Source organism: Balaenoptera physalus (assembly GCF_965194825.1).
Source record: "Balaenoptera physalus genome assembly, chromosome: 8".
Lineage (NCBI taxonomy): Eukaryota > Metazoa > Chordata > Mammalia > Artiodactyla > Balaenopteridae > Balaenoptera > Balaenoptera physalus.
Genome location: NC_138887.1, coordinates 110,631,456 through 110,654,917, shown reverse-complemented (window position 1 = coordinate 110,654,917; position 23,462 = coordinate 110,631,456). Strand labels below are relative to the sequence as shown.

General features: G+C 51.1%; 1 protein-coding gene across 2 annotated transcripts; it reads right to left on the bottom strand.

Moving 5' to 3' along the window:
* Window positions 1–3,341: 3,341 nt before the first annotated feature.
* On the bottom strand, window positions 3,342–19,140 carry ADCK2 (aarF domain containing kinase 2). Of its 2 annotated transcripts, XM_082473007.1 has the most exons (8): window positions 17,002–19,136; window positions 15,092–15,238; window positions 12,829–12,957; window positions 11,736–11,831; window positions 8,812–9,063; window positions 7,315–7,443; window positions 6,416–6,469; window positions 3,342–3,765 (listed from the first exon to the last, which is right to left on the bottom strand). In XM_082473007.1, the coding sequence occupies exons 1-8, from the start codon at window positions 17,932–17,934 to the stop codon at window positions 3,625–3,627; spliced, it is 1,881 nt and encodes a 626-aa protein (XP_082329133.1). In that variant the 5' UTR covers window positions 17,935–19,136; the 3' UTR covers window positions 3,342–3,624. The 2 variants fall into 2 exon arrangements, with proteins under 2 accessions (XP_082329133.1, XP_082329134.1); XM_082473008.1 differs by lacking the exon at window positions 6,416–6,469 and having other exon boundaries at window positions 17,002–19,140.
* Window positions 19,141–23,462: the final 4,322 nt, after the last annotated feature.

Below are 23,462 nucleotides of genomic sequence, written 5' to 3'. Positions count from 1 at the left end.
ATTATACAGCTGCCTGCCTTGCTCCCAGGAAAGAACAATGCTGTGATTCCTAGGCCACCAAAAAAAAAAAAAAAAGCACAGCGTAAACACACAAAAAAGCATAGAACTTGAGTCTGAAGATCTGGAGTTCAAACCTCAGCTCTGCCAACGATTAGCTCTATGAATTTGGACAAGTCACTTCTCCAAGCCTCAGTGCCCTTCATCAGCCATTTAACAGAGTACCTGGCCCACAGCGTGTGCTCAGCAATTTTTTATTACTTTGTTAATACTTTCCTTTCCTGGTAGCAAAAGCATTTCAGGTAAACTAAAATTCATTTACCCTCCCCTTCTTGCTGAATTACAAAATAAAAAGTTTTAACTTTAATGCTGGCTTGTATTTAAAGCAATATTGTTCTATAGACCATTTGTGGGGTCCTTAGCTCTAATGTTTTGCATCACAAATTCTGATTTTTTGCTATAAAAAGTTTAGGGTCCCAATCAGTAAACTATTTTGACTTTGTAACAGCGACGCATATTTGTTTTGCAGACATGCTCTAAAAACTCCAAGGGCAAATATCCCTGACTGCCTTTTGCAGGTTGCATGACGACCCTCTTTTTGGTTCTCAGATAAGCACACTATTTGAATGGATGTATTTTAGAAGGTGAGGGAAAGGATGCCAAGCCCAGACACTGAGCTCTCAGCTTCGACATGCAAATCAGACTCCCAGTCAAATTTTAACAAACTGTGAGGACAGACTCTAAATGGCCTAACATTATAGCATCTAACCCCAAATCAAAAATCTATCCCATAGCTAGAAATAGAGAACACAGCAGGGGGATGAGGAAGGAAAAAAACAAAAACTTGTTTACACAACTTCATGTTTATTTAATTTTCTACTTTTTTTTTTTTTTTTTGGTTTTTGGTTTTTGGGGGGCTCTTTTGGCCTTGCTGCAAGGCTTGTGGGATCTCAGTTCCCTGACCAGGGATTGAACCCGGGCCACAGCAATGAAAGCGCTGAGTCCTAACCACTGACTGCCAGGGAATTCCCTAATTTTCTACTTTTAAAGGCTTGCTTGATCTCCCTTTCCCTATAAGCCTTGTAAAGAAGAAAGGAACTTATCTTTCCAGTGGTTTTAGTAACACAGAAATGAACCTTGTTCTTTCTACTTTAGTGGGATTGAGCTGTGATCTTCCTTCGGGGAGATGCCCTTCTGGCCACTTTATCTACTTACACCCAAGAAGTAGCCTTTTCTCCTTATGAAGATGAACGTATAAATCAAGTTTAGCATTTTTAAGATACTTATTTAAAAAATCAGCAAATTATCTGTATTAAAGCACAACCAGGGGCTTCCCTGGTGGCGCAGTGGTTGAGAATCTGCCTGCCAATGCAGGGGACACGGGTTCGAGCCCTGGTCTGGGAAGATCCCACATGCCGCGGAGCAGCTGGGCCCGTGAGCCATGATTACTGAGCCTGCGCGTCTGGAGCCTGTGCTCCGCAACAAGAGAGGCCGCGACGGTGAGAGGCCCGCGCATCGCGATGAAGAGTGGCCCCCGCTTGCCGCAACTAGAGAAAGCCCTCGCACAGAAACGGAGACCCAACACAGCCATAAATAAATAAATTAAAAAAAAAAAAAAAAAAGCACAACCATTAACCATTTTTCTCCTCTTCAATCCAGCCTGTGTTCGTTTTCTGTTGCTGCTGTAATGGATCCTGAGGAACTGAGGCCCTTGGTCAAACAGCCCACAAGAAACTACATGAGTGAGCATCAAACCCACCCCAGTGGAGCCCCAAGATGCCTGCAGGCGTGCAAGACTAAGAAGAGGACCGGCTGAGCTGCACCCACATTTCTGACCTGCAGAGACTATGAGGTAACAAGTATAGTCGTATTAAACTGCTACATTTGGGGGTAGTTTGTATGCAGTGATAGATAACTAATACATGTCACAGTGGGTTGATGGAATCCATTGGCTTTAAAGGAAGGCTCAGTGGTGCTGGTGTTCGCTCAGGGACACACCTGCTCTGTGTCAGTGCCCCCTTCTCTCGCCCCACAGGGTAAGTGTATGTGCCTTTGGCACAAGGGCCGAATGTCTGGCTGGCTAGCCCATGAGGAGGGAGCTGAACAGGGCTACCTGGAGACCCCCAGCACCTCACTGCCTGATTCGAATGCCCTCCCCTCAAGACTTGGAAGGTACAAACAACATCTCCACCCCTCTGAAAAAAAAAACTGCGCCAAAGGAATCTCTGTCCAACTAAACCTTAGCTGTTCCCTAAAAGACAGAACCTTTATCCTTAAGAAGGAAAGAATGAAAGGATCTAGTCCTGTGGTCAGAGCAGGACTTTTAGAGAGCAGGGAGGCTTGAACTTTCACTCACTGTCCAGAGCCGTGGTCTCCAAAACAAGCAGGAGAATCCACCGGAATGTGGGGAAAATATTATTTTTATCAAAAACAAGAAATTAAGCTTTACCGATATCCACTCTACAAGCTGACGCTGCGACCCTCTACGTCCATGTGGGCCAGACACACGTCAGACCAGCTTTGAGAGAATAGTCCGTAGATGAGCCCATTGCAGAGGGCGGCAGTGGCCGCCACCCCTTCCTTCGCTGCTGAAGTGTCACTGGGTGCTACCGTGGATTTCCAGCCCTGGTTAACAGGATGTACTTATTATATTATCTATATATTAATATTAACCGAAATTAACCCTGGGCAAATGCACAAGGGCCTGAACATTGCTCAGAAGAACCAGAATCTAAATGCTAATATGTGAGTGCAGGGGATCTTTAAGAAGAACGGCAGAGCTGATTCTGTTCCTATCTCTAGTATGTCACATTAACCATTAATCATTGTGGTTTTTTTCCTTTTACCTTATAATACAACTTAGCAAGAGGTTGGCAAAAAATATTTTAAATTGTCAAGAGGATAATTTGAGATACAGTGAAACTTGCCTTAAGTGAAGGCTGTGCCTCCAGAGATTGGCTAGTGATGGTAGCACCTGTATAAAACTTATAAATTATATATGTGCACGTATATATAAATATATGCAACTTTTTACCAATAGGGCACATAATCAAAACATTTGAAACAAAACAAACAAAAAACACAATATACTGTGGGGAATTCCCTGGTGGTCCAGTGGTTAGGACTCTGTGCTTTCACTGCCGAGGGCCCGGGTTCAGTCCCCGGTCAGGGAACTAAGATCCCACAAGCAGTGCACCAAAAAAAAACAAAATACAAAAAACATTTGGAAGCCATGGGTCTACAGGAGTCTATGACATTTTCTAACCTAGATATCGGAGTCTGGAAATAACCAGCAGGACCCACCTGCTCCGGGAGTATAGAGGGTTAAGATGAGAAGAGAGAAAAACCAGAAAACAAAGTAAGTTTATTCGTCCTCCTTCAGAGAACATTTTCCCTGAAACAGAGTCTCCCTGACACCAGGCCCAGCTTCCACGACTGAACTGAGAGGACCTTCTTTCCCTTTACTTCCCCAACTAACCCAAACCTTTTAAAACAGATGCCTGAAACCAAATCGGAGTGAAAAGCAGTGGCAGGTCTTCCGCAATCCCAATTTTAGAATGTTCAAGCTGCCACAGGAGAGGCTGTGGGGAGTGGCCTCCAGTTGAGATGAAGCACCCACTGCTGCAGTCAGCGGGAGGTCGCTAGTCCTTGCAGAAGGAAGGGCTTCGCTGCCTCCAGGATGTCCAGTTTAGGGTCCAGTGAGCGGCCAAGCCCCTCCAACACCATGATGGCAAACACAATTGAGGCAAAGTTGCTCTCAAGCTTTACCTGAAACAGAAAAACAGTGGTTCTTTCCGAAGCCCATTGATATACAGAGAGTGTCCTGGGTAACATGTCACCGTCCACTCCCGGCCTCGTCTACCTGCCCATGTGATTTTTATCATCTACCTAACATTCTTTTCCCTACCCAGTCATTTGTCCCACCATCTCATCTACTCACCCAACCCCCCACCTACTAGAAATATTAAGGAAAATATAGGGGATGCAGTGTGTACAGCTCTTCTCTAGGGGAGGTGTGTAAGTGTGTGAATGACTTAAAAATACTAAAGTGAATAGTTTACAGCTACACCGGGAACCAGAAATCTAAATAAGGGTCATTCTCCAAAATCCACAGTAGTCTTTTTGAGACCAAGCACAACCAGCTTTGCTCAAATACAGCAGAGTTTCTTCCCCTTTGGAGCCAGGTTAATAGTAATAACAAATTACGTGGATTACCCAATTAATTCTCAAAAGTACTCTCATTATCTCCATTCAGTAGATAAGGAATCTAAGGCTCAGGGTGGCTCAGGTGGTGACTTGCTCAAGGCCTCTGGGTGAGGAAGAGTAGAGCCAGGATTTAAACCTAGAACAAGAATCTCTTTTCAGGTGGACAGAAGGTCAGGCAATGGAAGGCTGACTCTTGGGGAAATAATCTTTGTTAAAAGTAAAGGGGACTTCCCTGGTGGCGCAGTGGTTAAGAATCTGCCTGCCAATGCAGGGGACACGGGTTCAAGCCCTGGTCCGGGAAGACCCCACATGCCATGGAGCAACTAAATCTGTGCGCCACAACTACTGAGCCTGCATTCTAAAGCCCGTGAGCCACAACTACTGAGCCCACGTGACACAACTACTGAAGCCCAAGCGCTTAGAGCCCGTGCTCCGCAACAAGAGAAGCCCGCGCGCCGCAATGAAGAGTAGCCCCCTCGCCGCAGGTAGAGAAAGCCCGCGGCAGCAACAAAGACCCAATGCAGCCATAAATAAATATTTAAATATTTTAAAATAAATAAATAAATAAGGGGTATTTGTCTCAGTTAAGGCCCAAAAACTTGTCTGGGGAGTCAGATGGCTGATCAGGAGAAAGAGGCATGTTATAAATGCACACTCATCATGGGAATGTAAAATTGTGCAGGCTATGGAAGACAGCATGGAGCTTCCCCAAAAACTAAAAAAAATACCATCTGTAAATCAACTGTACTTCAATTTAAAAGACATTATGTGATCTAGCAATCACACTTCTGCGTAAATATCCAAAAAGAATTGAAAGCAGGATCTCAAAGAGATATTCGCACACCTGTGTTCACTGCAGCATTGTTCTTAGTAGCCAAGAGGTAGAAGTGGCCCAAATGTCCATCAAAGGATGAACGAGTAAAGAAAATATGGTATATACATACAATGGAATATTATTGAGTCTTTAAAAAAAAGGCAATCCTATCACCTGCTACAAAGTGCATGAACCTCAAGAACATTACATCAAGTGAAATAAGCTGGTCACAAAAGGACAAATACCATATGATTCTACTTATATGAGAAATCTAGAGTCATCAAAATCATGGACACAGAAAGTGGAACAGTGGTTGCCAGGGGCTGGGGGTAGAGAGACATGGGGAGTTTTTGTTCAGTAGATACAGAGTTTTAGTTTTGCAAGATGAGAAAATTCTAGAGCTCTAGCGATCTGTTACACAACTATGTGAATGTGGTTGACACTGCTGAACTGTGCACTTGGAGATGGGTAGGGGTAAATTTTATATTATTTTTTTAACCACAATTTAAAATGTTTTGAATTGTTTTAAATTAAGTGCCTGGTGAAGCACTTGAATAGAGTGGCTGTACTCGATCGGCCCTCTCTCTGCTGTCCTGTCCTGAGAATCACAATGACAACAGCAAACATCTAAAGCGCTGGTAACCGTTGTGTCCCACGCAGTGTGTGAGGAAGGCTGTGTGCCAATGGGAGCACCAGAGGCCGGAGAACAAAGCAGCTGGGAGTGGGGCCCCGCGGTCGGGCTGCGGGCACGGGTTCGGGCACTACCATGGGGGCCACCTGGCCAGGGGCGAGTTGCTCGGTGCCGGCCTCGAGGAATGTTGCGGGGATTAAATCAGATACTAATAAATGTTACACAGCTAAATTAGGTGCGTAGAGGGGAGTCACGGCACACCGCTACCGTTGTCACGGCCTCATCCGGCCCTCCCAGCGGCCCCGGGGAGACTTGGAGAGACTTGAGCAGGTCAGAGCTGGTGGGTGCAGAGCTGGCTGTGAGCCTTACCCTCCGGCTCCCCGTCCCGTGCAACTGAACTCCCGGGAGTGTGTGTTCATTCCCAGTTCTCTCCAAGCCAGCCCCCTAGCAATGATTAAAGCTTTCCCCAATCCTAAGGTGATATTTAAGTCATTTTTAAAATGGAACCTGTCAAAAGTTTTGGAAAGCATAAAGTTTTTCACCAAAAACCCCACCAATGTGGGATCACTACATGACCAAGGAAAGATCTTACCGGACATCAAGAAACAGAAACAGCACTCTTCACCACAGGGATCGGTGCATGCAACGTTTTCAAAAACGAGATCTCACATAAGAAAAGTACCTGTCACCACCCTGAGGCCACCCGCCTTCCCCAGAGCCCTCCCCTCCTGCCTGACCAGAGGGCGAGCTCTCCACCCAGGCCTCACCTTGTGAGTCATCAGCAACTTAAAGACATTCGAGAGAAGGATGGAAACTTGAAGCTGGAAAACAGAATAAAGAGTCTGCAGAGGCTGCAGAGCCCCTGGGAACCCCTTCTCCCTTGCCGGCCCCATCCCACGTCCATACACACGCACGCACGCACGCACGCACACACACCAGTGAGCAGAAGTAGACTGCCTGACAAATCCCAGAAAGGACTGCACGCACGCAAGCCCAACTTCCGCCTCACAGCTGAGTTCAAAGACCCCTCGGAAGGACCAGCCTGGAGGCCTCTACCCCCGCACTCCCGGCACACACAGACATCACACGGGAATAAATAAGACAGGCAGCGCCGGGGGCCAGCTGCCGCTCCTCACTGCCAGTGGGCCACCTCTTGTTCTGACTCGCTCCAGCTAGTGTGGACTTGGGAATGAACTTGGGAAGAAAACTCAGGTTTGTCAGAACTGTGTGCAGCATACCAAGTGGGCTCTGCTGCAGGTCTAAATAGAGGACGTGAACATTCGGTATGTCCTCTGTCTGCTCACGGGCCTCAGTCCTCCCTCGCCCCACCCCCATGCTCCACTGAGCTCCACGGAGATAAAGCAGCAGAACAGCTGACCCCCAGTCTGGGCAGGGCAGGTACGCAGCACTACATATGTCACCATCCCAGCAGCCACCCAGGAGAGCCTGGTCAAGGAGCCACTCTTGAAAGCCGGGATTCCAGAGGGCCGCCTCACACCTCAAAGATGTGGGCAGAGGAAAAGGTTTGTTCTTTATCTGCCTTAAAACCCAAGCCCCTCAAGACCTCCCCCCATGAAGAGGTCTCCCTTAGACCTGTGGTTTGCTGTGTTCAAGGGCAAGGTCAGTAAACACCCCAAGGCCCCTGCCCCTGGAGTGGCCTGCTTACCTTTTCCAGGGTGATGGTGTTCTTCCTGGCCTGGGTCACCAGCCTGGCCATCTCAGCCTTAAATCCCTCCACATCCTTGCACTCACTGGCCCGGGCATGATGCAGGATGAGCTCAGCCACTCTTTGGCCCTGGAAGACGCAAAAGAAGAAAACTTGGTAGAGTCAAGAGGGCACAAAACTAGATGCTCTGCCCAAACTTCTTCATATCCTAGTTGTTTCCACCCCAAATTTTCTACCACCCTGCTTTTGGCCACCCACCCTTTTTTAGCTTTACCTCCCTGCCCCACCATACCTGGTAAACAGTCAAGGTCTTTTGCAGCTTGTCTTGGGCAGGGGGGCCCCACCTATACTCAGCGCAGTCAAGGAAAGCAGCTGCACTGTCTCCTTTGCCTCCAAGGCCACCCAGGCCCAGCAGCAAAGCCAGTGCCTGCTACGCGGCACTACCGACCAACCCGCCTGCCCCAGACCCACCAGGACCTGCCGCCAGGCTGGACCAGCCACACCATCCTCGAGGGCGGTCTTCCCGCCCGAACAGAATTCCCTGCTCACGGCTGACCCGGCCTCTGTGCTCCAGCCGTCTCGCTCCTCCTCCACCCAGGAAGCCCCTGATCAAAGCCTCCATGGTCTCCCCAGCACCCATGCAGCCCCGGCGGTCACAGCCCAGGAGCCAAGCTCCTCCTCCTCGGCCGTGACCTTCTTCTTCTGCCCAAACCTGTGCAGAGGAGCACCTCCCGCCCCCTCACCCGCCACTGCACCTCAGTGTTGAACCTCGGCCCGGGAGATGCTTTCCAGCTGGCTCAGGCTCAAGCCTCTGGCCTGCCCCCTCAGAAGCCTCCTAAGCAGGGGTTCCTCTGAATTTTGCCTTTTCCTCCAGCTTTCTCTTTCCCAGGGTCTTTCTTGCTGGAGAATTCACGGTCACCCTTGATGTGGCACTTTACGTTGACTCAGTAGAGGCTTTGCTGAGTCCCTTTTGCTAAATAATAATTCTCAACCGCTGGAGCCCCTCAGAGGCACGGGGTGAGGGGTTAAAACCACTTATGTCCCGTACCCCCGTGCCAATCAGGTGTCTTCCCACACCTGGAGAATAAGTTCCCTGAGCTGCTGCTTCTCACCAGCCCCACCTTCTCGCAGCAAATGGCACAGACCAGGGCGGCTGTTATTCAGTCAAGAAGCTAGCGTTCCCAGGGCCCAACCGTACACTTACTGTGAAGGAAGAGAGGCCGCCAGAACAACAGCATTTGGGAAGGAGGCGTGCCTTCCCATCATTCCAAACCATGAGCGGCTCGAACAGGCCCGTTGTGACTGCAGAGCCTTAGGCAGCTTCACCCCCTGCTCCTCTTCCTTCTCCCTCCTTCCTCTCTCTGCTCCACCCATTTCCATCAGGAGCACCCTTGGCAAACACCGGCATTTACAAGAGTGACAAACGCTGAGGAGCCCCAAGGCTCCCAAGGGCCTAAAAAATTCAGCCCCAACTCCCGAGCGCCCGGCGGGTCTCACCTGCCCCATCACCACGGCCATGAAGACTGCCCGGAAGTTCCTCAGGTCGGCAGCCTGCAGCTCGGCCACAATGCCGGCGTCCAGAAGCACCAGGCACAGCGGGCACCGGGCAGGCGTCACAGCCACCGCCAGTGCGTCACAGACATCTACCTGCTGCGGCTGCGCCTCTTGGCTCTTGGGAAGACCGTCGGCGCCCTGGACCAGGATGTTCCCAGGGTGAAGGTCCGCATGGACAAAGTTGTCCACAAATATCTGGGAAGAGATCAGAGCTACTCTAGGCTAAGTCAGCCTCACCATCCCATCACCACGAGGCCACACGTGGAAAAGCTTCCAGGGTGACGGCGGGTTCCCGATGATGAATTACAAGGCAGAGGGGTGTGCGTTTTATAAAGCCTCAGGGCTTGATATCATCGATTCATAATTTGCACATGGACAAGCCAGGTTGATGTTTTCAAGAGAAAGTTTATTTTCAAAGTAAAGAGCATTAAAAATGACCATAGGGGAACATGATCAAAGACCAAACCGCATTTCAAGAGACTTATTTTTACTCTATGAGTTGAGCAATTAATAATCAAATTAAAAATTAACTAGTCATTGTTGACAGATTTTCCCCAAACCTCTCAGTTCTTAAAATTCATGTAACTTCCTTTCTTTAAAAATATTTCATAAATCAGACTTCACCTCCATTACCTCCATCCGTCCACATAATGAAGTCTAAACAGTGATCCTGACAACCGTACTGGCACATGGAATCGGGGAGGCTGGGAGGAATGGCTTTGAACCTGCTAAGCAGGAAAGAAAGCCCCAGGGACTGTGATGGAGGGAAAGTCAGGCGTGACTTTGTGGAACAGGAATCTGCCTGCTGTGAAAGATCAGAGGAAACCACCAGCAATCCTTCTATGAGGGGAAGGAGAGACCCGGGGCAGAGGTACAGAACAGCTGCTGCTGGAGGGGCTCCCGGGGGACTCCTTCCTCCTACTGGATGCAGGCCAAAGACCCCATCCCTCATGGTGGTCATGGCAGCAGGTCACAGAGTGACCCTTCTTGTCCAGATCCTGGCTCTGCTGGAGGTAAGGGAGGCTGCTATCCTGGTGAAAATCCCGGGAACTGAGGAAGCTGGGGCCTGCACACCTGTAGGATACGGTCACCAAAGGCTAGCTGACCCCCGACCCTGGGACAGAACCTCCTGGCACCTTGCTGTTAGCTGAGCCCCCAGGGTCCTTGATCCCACAAGCTGGAAGCCCCCCGTGATCTCCCGACTCCTGAGCGCTGCTCAGCACTGCTTCTCCCCTAGCTACTCCCCCCTGCACCCTCCCCTCTGGCCCACGGTGCGCCTCGGAGCCCTGTTACCGGGGACAAAGCCCTCTCCCCACTGAGCTTCCACTGCGCTGACAGTGGAAACCCAGCTCTCCAGCAACAACCCCACTTCTCCAGGAGCCCCTTGGGTGAGGGCTACCTATTCTCGATACCCACGCACCCCAGGGCTGGAGGTGAAGTCAGAGCCACTCAACCACCACCCCCTCTCACCCTGAGCCCTCTCCAGGAGTGTCTGGCTTACAGCCTCCTGTGCTGTCCACCTGCACCACACCACCGTCCAGCTCAGAACGCCCATTCTCACCTCCGCCCCACTTCTGCCACCTGCCTGGCCCTCACGGCTCCACCTTGGTTACCTGGTTTCTTTCCTCCTACTCTCTGACCACATGCCTGGTTCCTTCCTACCCCGATTCTGCACCCCCAGACCTGGGCACTCGTCCTCACTATGCATCCTAGACCAGCCGTCTCTGCCTCGACCACTCTCTTCTGTGCCAACCACCAGGAAGACCTCAGACCCTCGACAATCTCAGTATCTTCTTTTTTTTTTTTTTTAATTTATTTATTTTTACTTATTATTTTTGGCTGTGTTCGGTCTTTGTTGCCGTGCACGGGCTTTCTCTAGTTGCAGCGAGCGGGGGCTAGTCTTCGTTGTGGTGCGCGGGCTGCTCATTGCGGTGGCTTCTCTTGTTGCAGAGCACAGGCTGTAGAGTGCGCGGGCTTCAGTAGATGTGGCGTGTGAGCTCAGTAGTTGTGGCTCGTGGGCTCTAGAGCGCAGGCTCAGTAGTTGTGGCTCACGGGCTTAGTTGCTCCACGGCATGTGGGATCTTCCCAGACCAGGGCTTGAACCCATGTCCCCTGCATTGGCAGGCGGATTCTTAACCACTGCACCACCAGGGAAGCCCGCGTATCTTCTTTCTTTGCTCCTACACGTGAGCTGCTAACGATGCTGGGTTCCTGCTGTTACTACTAGTGATGAAATAACTGATATTGCTTTGGGCTCACTGTAGCCTTTTTTGAGTGTCAACTCATTAATAATTATTGTCAGGCCATCCTCTCCAAGGAGACAGCTAGACTTCCTTCACATCCCGGAGGAGATGGCGCCACTTCCTGAACAAATTCTGGGGCTGGGACGGCCCATCCTAAATGACCCTCGGGTACCCGTACTTAACCCACTTATTTAGCATCGCCTGTCTTCCCACTGAACAGGAATGTTCCCTGAACATTGTTGTCATGTCTCTTTTGCTCACAACTGTAAATCCAGCACTTAATTCAGTGCCTGGCACATAGCAGGTGCTCAACAAATACTTGCTGAATGAATGAATGAAATAGCATGTAACACCTGAGGTTGTCTTTGGCTGTTTGTCTAAACTGTAGGCAAGTCAGGCGAGGCCTGGGTCTCCCTCCCCACTCTTGCACAGAGACACAGCGCATGACACGGAGAAAGTGCTCAACAGAAAGCTGTAGAAGAAGGCGCGTTTGGGTCAGCTCGGCTATCTCTAGAGCTGACCCTCTCCAGCCAGTGGCCGGTTGCTTGGCCGAGCAGGGTCCCCCGCCTCCCACACACAATTCCACCGTGTGCCAGCTAAGTGCCGGCCCTGCCGTGAACTCACCATCTTCAGGAGCATGTTGATCCCCAGCCGCGCAATCTTCCTCTTCACGTCCACGGGAATCCCTGCTTGCTGGTAACTAGACACAGGCACACTCTCCTGGGGGAAGATCGGGGAGAGAACAGCTTTAGCCTGCACAGCCCGCGACTGCCCCGCTCCTCATCTCCACGGGGACACACCCGCACAGCCTTCCCACTGATTGGGAAGTGACCCGAAGAGGTTTTCCTTTCTTAGAGCCCCTATGAATCTGTCACCCACAAGATAATTTTAACCTATTTACACTTCCCTTCTACAATACGTATCAACAAGTCCCATAGGTTTACTAGGGAGGAAATCCATTGACTGCCACCCACAGGTAAGAGGCTTTGCTGTCAGGGTGAGCTTGTTTCTGGGCAAGAATCAGCCAATAGGGACATGAATGAGCTCTGTGACCTCACTGGAGGGAAAAGAAAAGGAAGAGAGAAGAAAGGGGAGCCAGTCAGTACGCATTTCGTGTATAGGTTATTTAATTGTCAAAGCAGCCTATTGAGATAGATCTTGTTATCCCTAATTAACAAATAAAAGAACTAAAGCCCAGAGAGTTTAAGTAACTTGCTCAAAGTCACACAACTAGTAACAGTGGGTCATTCAGGTCACTCCTCTGGATCTCATTACCATCTTTACAAAGGAGACTGAACCAGGAGACAGCTAAGGCCATGACAGGAATACTTGTTGAGCACTTTCTCTGTGTTGAGCACTTTCGCTGTGCAGTCTCTGTGCAGAGGGCATTTTGCATTCAATGTGTCATTGACTTCTGGGACAACCCTACGAGGCAGGAAGGGTTGCCTGCTGTTGTACAGGAGGGAACTGAAGCCAGCCGGCAAATACAGCGGCAGAGCAGACTTCCAAATCCAGAAAGTCTGAGGCCAGGGCCAGGCTCTCAGCCACCTTGCTACACTGCCTTCCACCCTCAGGCGTATCCAGACCCCTCTCAGTTTTACGGGCAGTAATCACATGCTCTCTTGGCTTTTGTCTTTTCCAACTCAGGCCTTCCTGTGAAGGGGAGACGACCTGACTATGAGCAAAAGGCGCGGCCAGGGGAAGCTCTCAGTCTTACTTCATACGTTTCCACCAAGACATCCCTGGTGACAAAGGGACGCAGAGGGGTGGGGAATTTGACAGAGTTCACATTCAGGAAGTTGCGTTGGAAGTGTTCTAGATTCCGAGCTTCATAACGCAGGTCGATCTACAGGGAAATGGAGAGAAGAGGTGAGGGAAGGGGTAGTCTGGGCCCAGGGACAGCAAAATCTGAACCCCCCAAGAGCTAGCAAGTCCCGCGATTCACCTGCCTTCCCCACCTACTCTCCTGCAGAACTCCCAAGAAACTCAGGCTGCCCCAGAAGTCTCGAGCCCCATCCCTACCCCACGACGTGAACTCCAAGCTGCAGACAGCAGACACACTGGAGGACTTGTCTAAACTGAATTTATGTTCACCCTGCCCCCAGTCACCTGCGAGTCACTGCAGATTACACCTTCTCTCTTACCCTCCACACCCATGGGAGACTCAGTGCCATCAACTCTGCAGCCCTCACCACTCTCAGATCTGTTCCCCTTTTCCATCCCACTGTTCCTCCCACGGCGACTCAAAACCAGTCACCTGAACCCTAACAGAGGTGTCCTAGTTGGGCCCCCTGTCCCCCATCTTCCCTCTCTCCAGTCCGTGTGCTGGTGTCCCCCCACCCCACCTGCAGGATGGAGTCTGCATTCATTAGGATGACGTCCAAGGTGGGCCATGGTTTGGCCCCTGCTTCTCTCTGCAGGTCCATCTCTTGGGGCGCCTCCTCCTTCCTCTACTGCCCAAAACTCCAGCTGCACCCAATCTGCAGAGTGCTGAACATCTCAGCCTGCCAGACGCCTCCCCTCTCAGTGCCTTGTTTACTCCCCCTGACTGGAATGTTCTTCCCTCATTTGGGCCAACTGCAAACACTCCCCTTTGGAGAATCAGCGCAAGCCTAGGGAGCCTGGACCCTCAGGGTGGAATGACCACTTCCCCTCTTGAGCCGCAGCTGAACCCGACTGAACCTGTAGAGACTCCTATTGTAACTCGCGCTTTTTCTCCAAATATTTCACATCAGCCCTCCTCCTCCTACTATATATTCCTTGAGGACAGGAAAACCTCACTTGTTTTCTTAGTTCACCAGCTTCTAACACAGTTCTTAATACACGTTACATGAATTTATAAATGAACATACACCCCCTACATACACCCAGACTCTAAGATTTCAAGGCTGGGAACGTGATCGGACCACTGAGAGCTACAGCTGGTAGGAAGAGTTGATTTTTGAGACAAATGGGGTGTGCTATAGAGGTCTGAGCTTCAAGTGATGGGATCCCATGATGCCTATCAGACTTCTCAAAGGGGAACTGAAGCTCAGGTGGGTGGTAGAACTGAGAGTGATTAATGCCAAGACGGGTGTCAGAAAAGAAGTTATTTTTCTCTGTTTCAATTTTATTATCGAAACTACACAACTCCATAGCATAAAGCAAAGCTTTTTAAATGTTAAAACGCATTCCTGGGGCTTAAAACCCTAAATCAGAGGACATAAATGAAGACTTGGCACACTGCTTCTGAAAGCCTGCCAATTTCTGTGCCGACCGCCAGGAAGCCAGCACAGATGCCTCCTTGGAGCCCTGAGAGCCTCCAGCATGTTTACCAAGTCTGGCTACTTAAACGGGTGTCCCAAGGGCCCTGGACAAGGAGGAGGTCCTTGTCTACTCATTAAGCCCCGGAAACAAAGCAAAACAAAGGCACAGTGTGTGACTTAGCAAATTCTTCTTCTCCTTCTGGAGTTCGGCCATTGATTGTGGCACAGATAATGCTATATGTTCCACCAGACTCATTTCATTTTCATCCCAGTCACTAAGGAAGACCGCCGTCCCCAAGCTCCTTTGTAGTTACTGGGCCCGTGTGATTAAAGCTCTGACCTGTAGACTGGGAAGAAGTGACATATATCACTTCCAGACCTGGCCGCAGAATCCTTTACATGACCCTCCGTGGTCTCTCTCCCCATTCCACACTGACCCCAGATGACAAATTTGGGAGGAAACTGGGTCCCTGAATAACTATGGAGTAGAGCTCCCACTCACTCCCTCAGTTCACCTGCATGGAGCTTTCATATAAGCAAAAAATAACATTGTTGCATTAAGTCACTGAGATTTGGATATTCTTTGTTATATCAGCTAGCATCACCGATCCTGACTAATATACTACATTAGCCACAACACACTGGGAAAATACTCATCCATTCAGCATTTACTAAGCAGCTGCTAATGGCAAAAACTGTTGTGTGCTATTTACAACTGAGGGAAAGAGAATTCACCTGTTGCACCATGAGCTTCTCAAATTCCTCCACAATCTCAGGCAAGCTGAGCCACTTGATTCCTGGCAAAAGTGCAAGGACTCGGCTGCCCATCTTCATCAGCAGCAGGTCCATCTGCACCTGAGCAAGCAGGCCAGGGTGCAACACCTGCCAAAAAGAGGCACAGTGAGACAGGAGGGATCAATCAGGAGGGCACGTCCACCCAGCCAGGGCTGGGTCCCACCGTCAAAGGAGAGTCAGCAGGCTTCTCATCAGAGCAAAGGGGAAGCAGTCCCAACGCCCAGGATGCTCCTGCCTTCCTCCCTTTGTGTCTTCCTGAGGAGACTCAGAGGGCAGCTCCCCTGCATAGCACTCAGCTTTGCTGGGAAGAATAGGTGGGCTTCTCCTTCCAAATACATTAAGTTTAGATCAGTGACTCCTAAACATTAGCGAGCATAAAAGTCACCGTGGGTTGCTTGGTGAAAATGTGGACTCCCAGATCTCCTCCAAGACCTACTGAATCAGGGACTTCCCTGGTGGTCTAGCGGTTAAGACTCCACACTCCCAAGGCAGGGGGCCCGGGATTGATCCCTGATCAGGGAACTAGATCCCACATGCTGCAACTAAGAGCCTACATGCTGCAACTAAGACCCAGCGCAGCCAAATAAATAAATAAATAAATAAATAAATAAATGTTTAATAAAAGAAAAAGACGTACTGAATCAGACTGGCTGGAAGGGGAGCTGGGAATCTGCATTTTACTGAGTGTACAGGTAGCTGAGTCAGGTGGTCCAAAGCCTGCAAAATACTGCTCTAGAGTCACAGAACTCCAGAGGTGGGATGGAAAGAGTTCAAACTCCAGTTCTGCAACCCATTTCCTGTATGAAACTGGACAAGCTGTGCAACTTCTCTCAGCCTCCTGTTCTATCATTTAAAACATGCAGATAGGGGACTTCCCTGGTGGTCCAGTGGTTAAGACTCTATGCTTCCAATGCAGGGGGGCGCCGGTTCGATCCCTGGTTAGGGAACCAAGATCCCACACGCTGCATGGAATGGCCAAAACAACAAACAAAAAAAACTCATGCAGACAATAGCCCCTACCTCCACCTCAAATCCTTTTAGGAATAAAGTGGAGTATAAATAAAGGTATAAGAAAAACAAATGCCTATCTCGGGCATCTAATAAAGATTAAACAATGCATCTGATGTGACGGGCATGTTTCCTGGTATACAGCAGGCATCCACTCCTTTTGTATCCCACAGAGCAGAGGGAACCTTCGAGATATTTTGGACCAGTGTTTCCTAAATGTGCCTAATGATGAGAATCATTTGCAGCATTTATAAAAAGCCAGGCCCAGGCTCTTCCCTTGGAAAGTATGACTCAGTAGGTCTGAGTGAGGCACCCTTGGGAGGGTTTTATCTGAGGGGGTAAAAGAGAGCACCAGGGTATTTGCTACTAGCATCTGCCAGTTCTCCTGGGGACGTGCTGAACAGGGGTGGAAAGGTGTGGAGAGAAGAGTTGATGGAGCCCAGGAAGGGGTGATTGGAAATAAAGAGAGAAGGAAGCCACTTCTGTAAAATGAACACCACCCTCTTGGGCTCACCACAGCACACCTAACACAGTCTGTCTCCGATCTGTCCTGACCCCAGAGCAGGAGGCCAGCTGAATGGTGGGTCCTCCACCCACAGCGGCAGCCAACTCCAAACCCTCTTCATTTTCCTCTTTCAGACCATTCGCATCACCACTCCTTCAAGCCAAGAAATCAAACAGCTTGCGCATCATAGGCACTCAGAGAATGGTCAAGCTAAAAGAAATCAATGGAAGGCAACGTGGGGTGACTTGCAAAGGGGGACTTCCTGATCTGGGCAGCTCCGTGGACGGTGAGATTTTAGAGATGGGAAGGGCCTGGCTGCAAACATCGTAACACTTACTTTCACAGCCACGGGGATGAGGTGATCTGGCTGTGGTCCATGGGCGAGTCCCGAAGCCTGAGACAAGACTGCATTTGATCCAACCAGGTCAGCTTTAGGGAAGAGCAGCCTTTCTAGAAATGACTGGTCGGCAAGACTTCCGTGAGGCCTCCACGCCTTCCCCAAGTGTCCAGGGAGCTCTCCCAGCCCCCGGACTTTCCCAGCTTCCGAAGAAAGCTGCAGTCTGGAGGCCGTGGCCAGTCTCCGGATGCTGTCATTCTCCAGGAAGGCAGGATTGGCACGTGCTTTGTATACTTGGGCCACGCAGCCGGAACCCACAGGCTCCTGCTTCTCAAAGCAAAGGACCCTCCCCCAGTCCTCTCCGAAGGCCTGTCGTAGTAAGTGTTCAGTGTGGGTCCAAGGATGGGGCGTTACCTGGACGTGCAGCTTGGAGAACTGCGCACAGAAAGCCTCTGAGAAGAGATCACGCCGGGTGCTGGCCCACTGGCCGAGTTTGATGTACGTTGGACCGGAGGTCTCGGTGGCTTTCAGAAGCAGGTGGAGCCAGAGCCTGGAGACACTGGGAGCCAGGTAGGTGAGGGGGTAGAGTAGAAGGAGGGGGAAGAATTTCACCAAGAGCGCCCCCGCCCGGAGCCAGATCCGCAAGTGCAGAAGGAGGCAGCCTAGCCGCCGCTCCGGGGGGACTCTCTCCAGTGGCCCGTTTTCAGCCAGGTCACTCCAACTGGTCCTTTGCCGACACAAGCTCTCCGGGGCCCCCTTGCCAATGTCCTCAGAGGCTGAGATGAGTTTGGGCAAAGTGCCAAGCAGAAGCCAACAAAGTCTAGCCTTGCGACAGCACCCAGAGGGTCTCAGAAGACCGAGGTCCTTTCTGAGCTCCAAGCCCCTTAGGTGCGACAAGCAGACCCTGACAGAGAAGCGCCAGGGGGTCACCATGCTCTTCCAGAGGTCGCGGTCCAGGCTGCCTGCCTCCACTTAAGGAGTACCCATTTTCGTTCCTTCTTTCCGCAAGGCTGGCCTGAGTCGGGGCCCCAGCTGAGTATTCCACTTGAAAGCGAGGCAGCTGTGAGACGCGGGGCGCTCAGACCTCGCCTCGCATGTGCAGCCTCTGCTGGGTCCTGCTGCGAGTCCCGCCTCCGCAGGGCCGCCCAGCCCCGCGGGCCCGCAACCCTGCCCCGCCTCCGCCGCAGGAGGGCTGGCCCATCTGTCCCAGCTCCCTCCCGGGTACCTCGCCGGGGCCTGAGGCCCGAGGGCTTTCAGGACTGAGCGCCGGAAGGGCCAAGCCAGGCCCAGGTCGGGGAGGTGACCCGCGCGAGGTGGCCGCGCGGGTGGAGACAGAGCCGGGCGACCGCAGGGTCACCGCGCACGCCGGCCGGCGCGGAGAGGGGCTGCGCGGGGTGGGGCTGGGGCGACCGTGCGGAGGCCGCGGCGCCGAGAGCCCGGGTGGGGGTGAGGAAGGGCCAGGCGGGGCGAGGCGTGGAGAGCTGGGGCGGGGGTCGGGGGCAGTGCGGACGGCCGAGGACCCGGGCACTGAGTATGGGGTGGGGAGGAGTCGGGCGGGGTTGTAGAGAGCCGAGTCCCCGCGCGCGGTGGGGGTCCGGGCGCCAAGGGCGTGGAAGAGGCGCGGAGGGCCGGGAATCAGAGGGTCGGGGATCGGGGCGCGGAGGGCCGGGTATCAGAGGGTCGGGGATCGGGGCGCCGAGGGCCGGGGATCGGGGCGCCGAGGGCCGGGTATCAGAGGGTCGGGGATCGGGGCGCCGAGGGCCGGGGATCGGGGCCCCGAGGGCCGGGGATCGGGGTGCCGAGGGGCGGGGATCGGGCCGCGGAGGACCGGGAGTCCGGGCGCGGAGGACCCGGGATCCGGGCGCAGAGGGCCGGGGATCCGGACGCGGAGGCCGCGCGATCCGCGTCTTCCGGGACCGCCCGCCCGCAGGCTCGGGGACCGCCCCTTAAAGCCGACGCGATCCGGACTGCGGCCCAGGCTCACCCGGCCCTCGCGTCTTGGAGTCCCAGAAATAGAATTAACCCAAAACGCCAACATGCCCTCCACGCCCCCTCTCCCCGCTGCGTGTCTGTCTCTCCACTGACATCCTTAGCTTTCCTTACAAAGAGCGCGGAAACGCGGAAACGCTGGGTGAACTGAAAGCCGGTTCCGGAACACGGGTCTGGTTTTCAACTGAGCGGGAAGGGAGGGGATGGGGGGTGAGGGCGGGGGTTGGGAGTGTTGTCCTTGGACGGCTGGAGTCCCTGGCTGCCCCGATTTGGGGAACGTGTTTGGACCTTGGGGAGTGGCTCCGGAAAGAACATTCATTCATTCAACCAATACTTATTAAGCCCCAGTATTTCTTAAACTCAGTCCAGTATTTATCGAGGCTCAATAATATCTATCGTGCTAGGTCCTGGGGACAAGGAGACACATACTGACCTTACAGACTCATCACTTATGAGGAAGACCCCACGGTGAAGGAAATGAAGAAGGGGGAGACATAAGATGGCAGCTACTTGGAGGAGGAAAGGAGAGGCTTGGTGGTGGGAGGGTGTTCGGTCTCAGAAAGAATAAAGCCCCCAGATGGAAGGTATTTGGTGTGAGGTTTTGGGGGAGTTTGTTTTTTTAACCTTGAAGAACCAAAGGAAGGTCAGCTACCTCTAGAGAGCAAAGAAGAGCAGAACAGAGCTTGGAAATCAGCCAACACAGCCAGGGAGGGCCCAGTGGTCTTATGCTCTGCTCTTTGGGGCTTAGGAGGCTGCCCTGTGCTGGGGTACCACAGTCACCTCTACATACATGACCCTTTATCTCCACGAGGGTGACAGGCTTCCACAGAAGTCTGCCAGGGCCTCACTAGTGGAAGGGCCCTGGGGAGGGAAACAAGGTCGTGGCCCATGCCTGCTCCTGGAAGTGTGACTGCCACTCACAGCCTAAGAAGTGCTGGAAATGTGGGAACTCCTGCACTGCTAACTAATAATCCATATCCCATTTCCGCAAGATGCGGCAGACCCTTTTAAAGTTCCCTAGACAGAAGTCATACCTACCACCACTGGTTTCAAATATGACCAGCTATTAATTATGCCCTCCCAGCTTCCTCTGATTTATTTATCCACTCTGTCCCAAAGTTGTAAAATATTCTTGTATGACTCTGAGTCGCCAAAGGGCTTATTGAGGACTTAATCTGAAACCAAAGTCTCTGGGTTCTAGCCCCCTAATTAAGAGGTAACCACATGAGTGGACACCTCTATGTGCTGCGGGAAGATGGCCGAACAGGTGACCAAGTCGGTGCTGTTCGTGTGTCTGGGTTACCAAAGAAGACTTTGCCACATTTGATGATATGCTATGTATGGATGACAGCAACCGGAGAGATCTGAATAGAAAAAGTAATCAAGTTAAAAACTGCAGAGCGAAAATTGAACTACTTGGGAGCTATGATCCACAAAAGCAACTCATTATTGAATATCCCTATTATGGCAACGACGCTGACTTTGAGACCATCTACCAGCAGTGTGTGTGGTTCTGCAGAGCCTTCCTGGAGAAGGGTCGCTGACCCGGGTCCAGTCCTTTCACGGCCCAGGCTCATCCCCACAGGCCCACGTTCTCCGTTGAGTGTCACAGTGTCACCATTCCCTAGCCAAGGCCACGGCCCCTTCTTCAGTTGACTCACTGTTTCTTTTTTTTTTTCTTTTTGGCTGCGTTGGGTCTTTTTTGCTGCACGCGGGCTTTCTCTAGTTGTGGCGAGCGGGGGCTATTCTTCGTCGTGGTGCACAGGCTTCTCATTGCAGTGGCTTCTCTTTTTGCGGAGCACGGGCTCAGGTGCGTGGGCTTCAGTAGTTGTGGCACGCGGGCTCAGTAGTTGTGGCTCGCGGGCTCTACAGCGCAGGCTCAGTAGTTGTGGCACACGGGCTTAGTTGCTCCACGGCATGTGGGATCTTCCCGGACCAGGGCTCGAACCCGTGTCCCCTGCATTGGTAGGCAGATTCCTAACCACTGTGCCACCAGGGAAAGCCCCAACTCACTGTTTCTTACCTTAAAAAATAATTGTGGATGGAAATCAGTTGTGTCTGGCCAAAGAATAAATAAAAATTTTTGATTCAAACAAACAAAAAAAAGAGGTAACCACATGACCTCAGGCAGTCTCTCTGGGCCTCTGTTTCTCCTTAAGCGAATGGGGGAGGGGAGTCTGACCAAAGCTATACAAATTCTCCAGACTTACATCTATGATTCTGGCAATTAGTATCTTTAACAGTAGTTAAGGGACTTCCCTGGTGGTCCAGTGGTAAAGAATCTGCTTTACAATGCAGGGGACACGGGTTCGATCCCTGGTCAGGGAACTAAGATCCCACATGCCGCAGGGCAACTAAGCCTGTGGACCACAACTACTGAGCTTGCATGCCTCAACGACAGAGCCTGCGTGCTGCAAACTACAGAGCCCACATGCCCTGGAGCCTGCACACCACAACTAGAGAGAAGCCCGCGCGCCGCAACGAAGATCCCGCGTGCCGCAACTAAGAACCAACACAGCCAAAAATAAATTAAATAAATAAATAATCTTGGGGAAAAGAAAACAGTAGTTAAGAACAAAATTCTGGAGCTAAGTAAGCCTGGCTTCAGTTCTTGGTTCTTTGTAACCTGTATAACCTTAGGGGCACGTTACCTCGCCTTTTGGAGCCTCTATTCCTCACTTGTCAGATGGAGGTAAGAACAGAACCTGCCTCTCAGGCTGTTGAAAGCAGTGAGTCAAAACTGTACATGGAAAAAAAAAAAAAACTGTACATGACGTGCGTAACACCAGGTGTCACTAAATGTTAACGAATATTGTCATTTATATTATCTAGATAAATAAAAGTTCTGTTTCACAAATTTGGAGGAAACATCATGGAAGGTCTGACTTCAGCCCTTTGTGGCATGCTAGAAATTCACCTAAAGTGGTGGCTCTCAAACTTTAGCAGCCATCAGAATCACCTGAAGGCTGGGCCCATCTCCAGTGTCTGATTCTGTACGTCTGGAGTGGAGCCTGAGAACTGACAATTCTAACAGGTTCCCATATGCTGCTGCTGGTCCTGGGAACACAGTTTGAGAACCACTGACCTTGTGGTGGTGGCGATGCTGGTGGTGCTGATGGTGATAAAGGTGCACCATCTCAAGGAGTTAACAAGTCACCCAAACAGGTGAAGCTGAGGGATTCCCAGGGCCCATGTGGATATCAATTAGGAGAACAAACTTATACATATGAAGACACCATGGACAGCAAAATCAAACAGTGATATCAAATATGAACCCTAAATCAAAAATTGTAAGGGCAGCCTTTAAAAATTAGAGTTGTTGATTTGTAGGCAAGCTGCTTCTCACACGGGTAACTCTATGTAATGTTTCGTGATTAGTAACAGCAGGGATGTATTTAGAATGATTAATGAATTAAGAGACTGAATATACAAACAGACACTGGCCAGACCATACATGACGACAGAACTCTGACCCGTAGCCTCGGCAGCAATGGGCCCCGAATAGTCAGGACTTGGTCCCTGACTGCAGCTTCTCTAATTTTCGCCCCCCACTATCAACTCAGGACCAATCAGAGAAAGCCAAATAGCCTCTCCAAACCAATCACACGCGATGCCCTGGCCTCCAGCCTCCCCGTGCCAACAACCTCCAATTCAGGGCATCTGAAGCCTTTTCTTTTTTCTCTGTAAACCTTTTCCGCTAGCATTTGATTCTCCACTTGTACTTGAGTCTCTGCCAAATGCAACTGATTGTAACTGACTCCCTTGCTATAGAAAGCTCTGAATAAATAGCCTCTATTTGTTCTCATTTGGGTGGTCTTCGTTTATTTCCACAGAATCTTCACAGTGGTAAGCCCGTTAATAATCAACAGTTTCCAGTTCTTGGAAATGTTCCTGCTGGTATTAACTCTAGTACCACTAGGTGGCACCAATCGCTTGTGAAGTGCATCCAAATCTTCTGCAGAATGGGAGGGGGAAAGAGAGGCCAAGAACCACCTGGCTGTGCTGATTTTTTCGCTTGAGCCAAATGACTGTGATTTTAGCATCTCCCACGTCACATTGTTACATAACAGATGTGATGCAGAGCAAGTATTTATTCAAGATCCTGGAGAAGGGGTTGGGGATGGGGACTTGGCTGGTTCTGGGGTTTTCAACCTCTGCACTTTTGACCTCTGGGGCAGGATAGTTCTTTGTTGTGTGTTGGCGGGGGGGAGCAGAAGCTGTCCCAGGATGTTTAGCAGTATCTCCGGCCTCTACCTGCTCAGTGCCGGAAGCACCCCCCTTTCCCAACTGTGACAAAACATGTCTTCAGGGACTTCCCTTGTGGCGCAGTGGATAAGACACCACGTTCCCAACGCAGGGGGCCTGGGTTTGATCCCCGGTCAGGGAACTAGATCCCACATGCATGCTGCAACTAAGAGTTTGCATGCCATAACTAAGGAGCCCACGAGCCCGCAACTTAGGAGCTCTCCTGC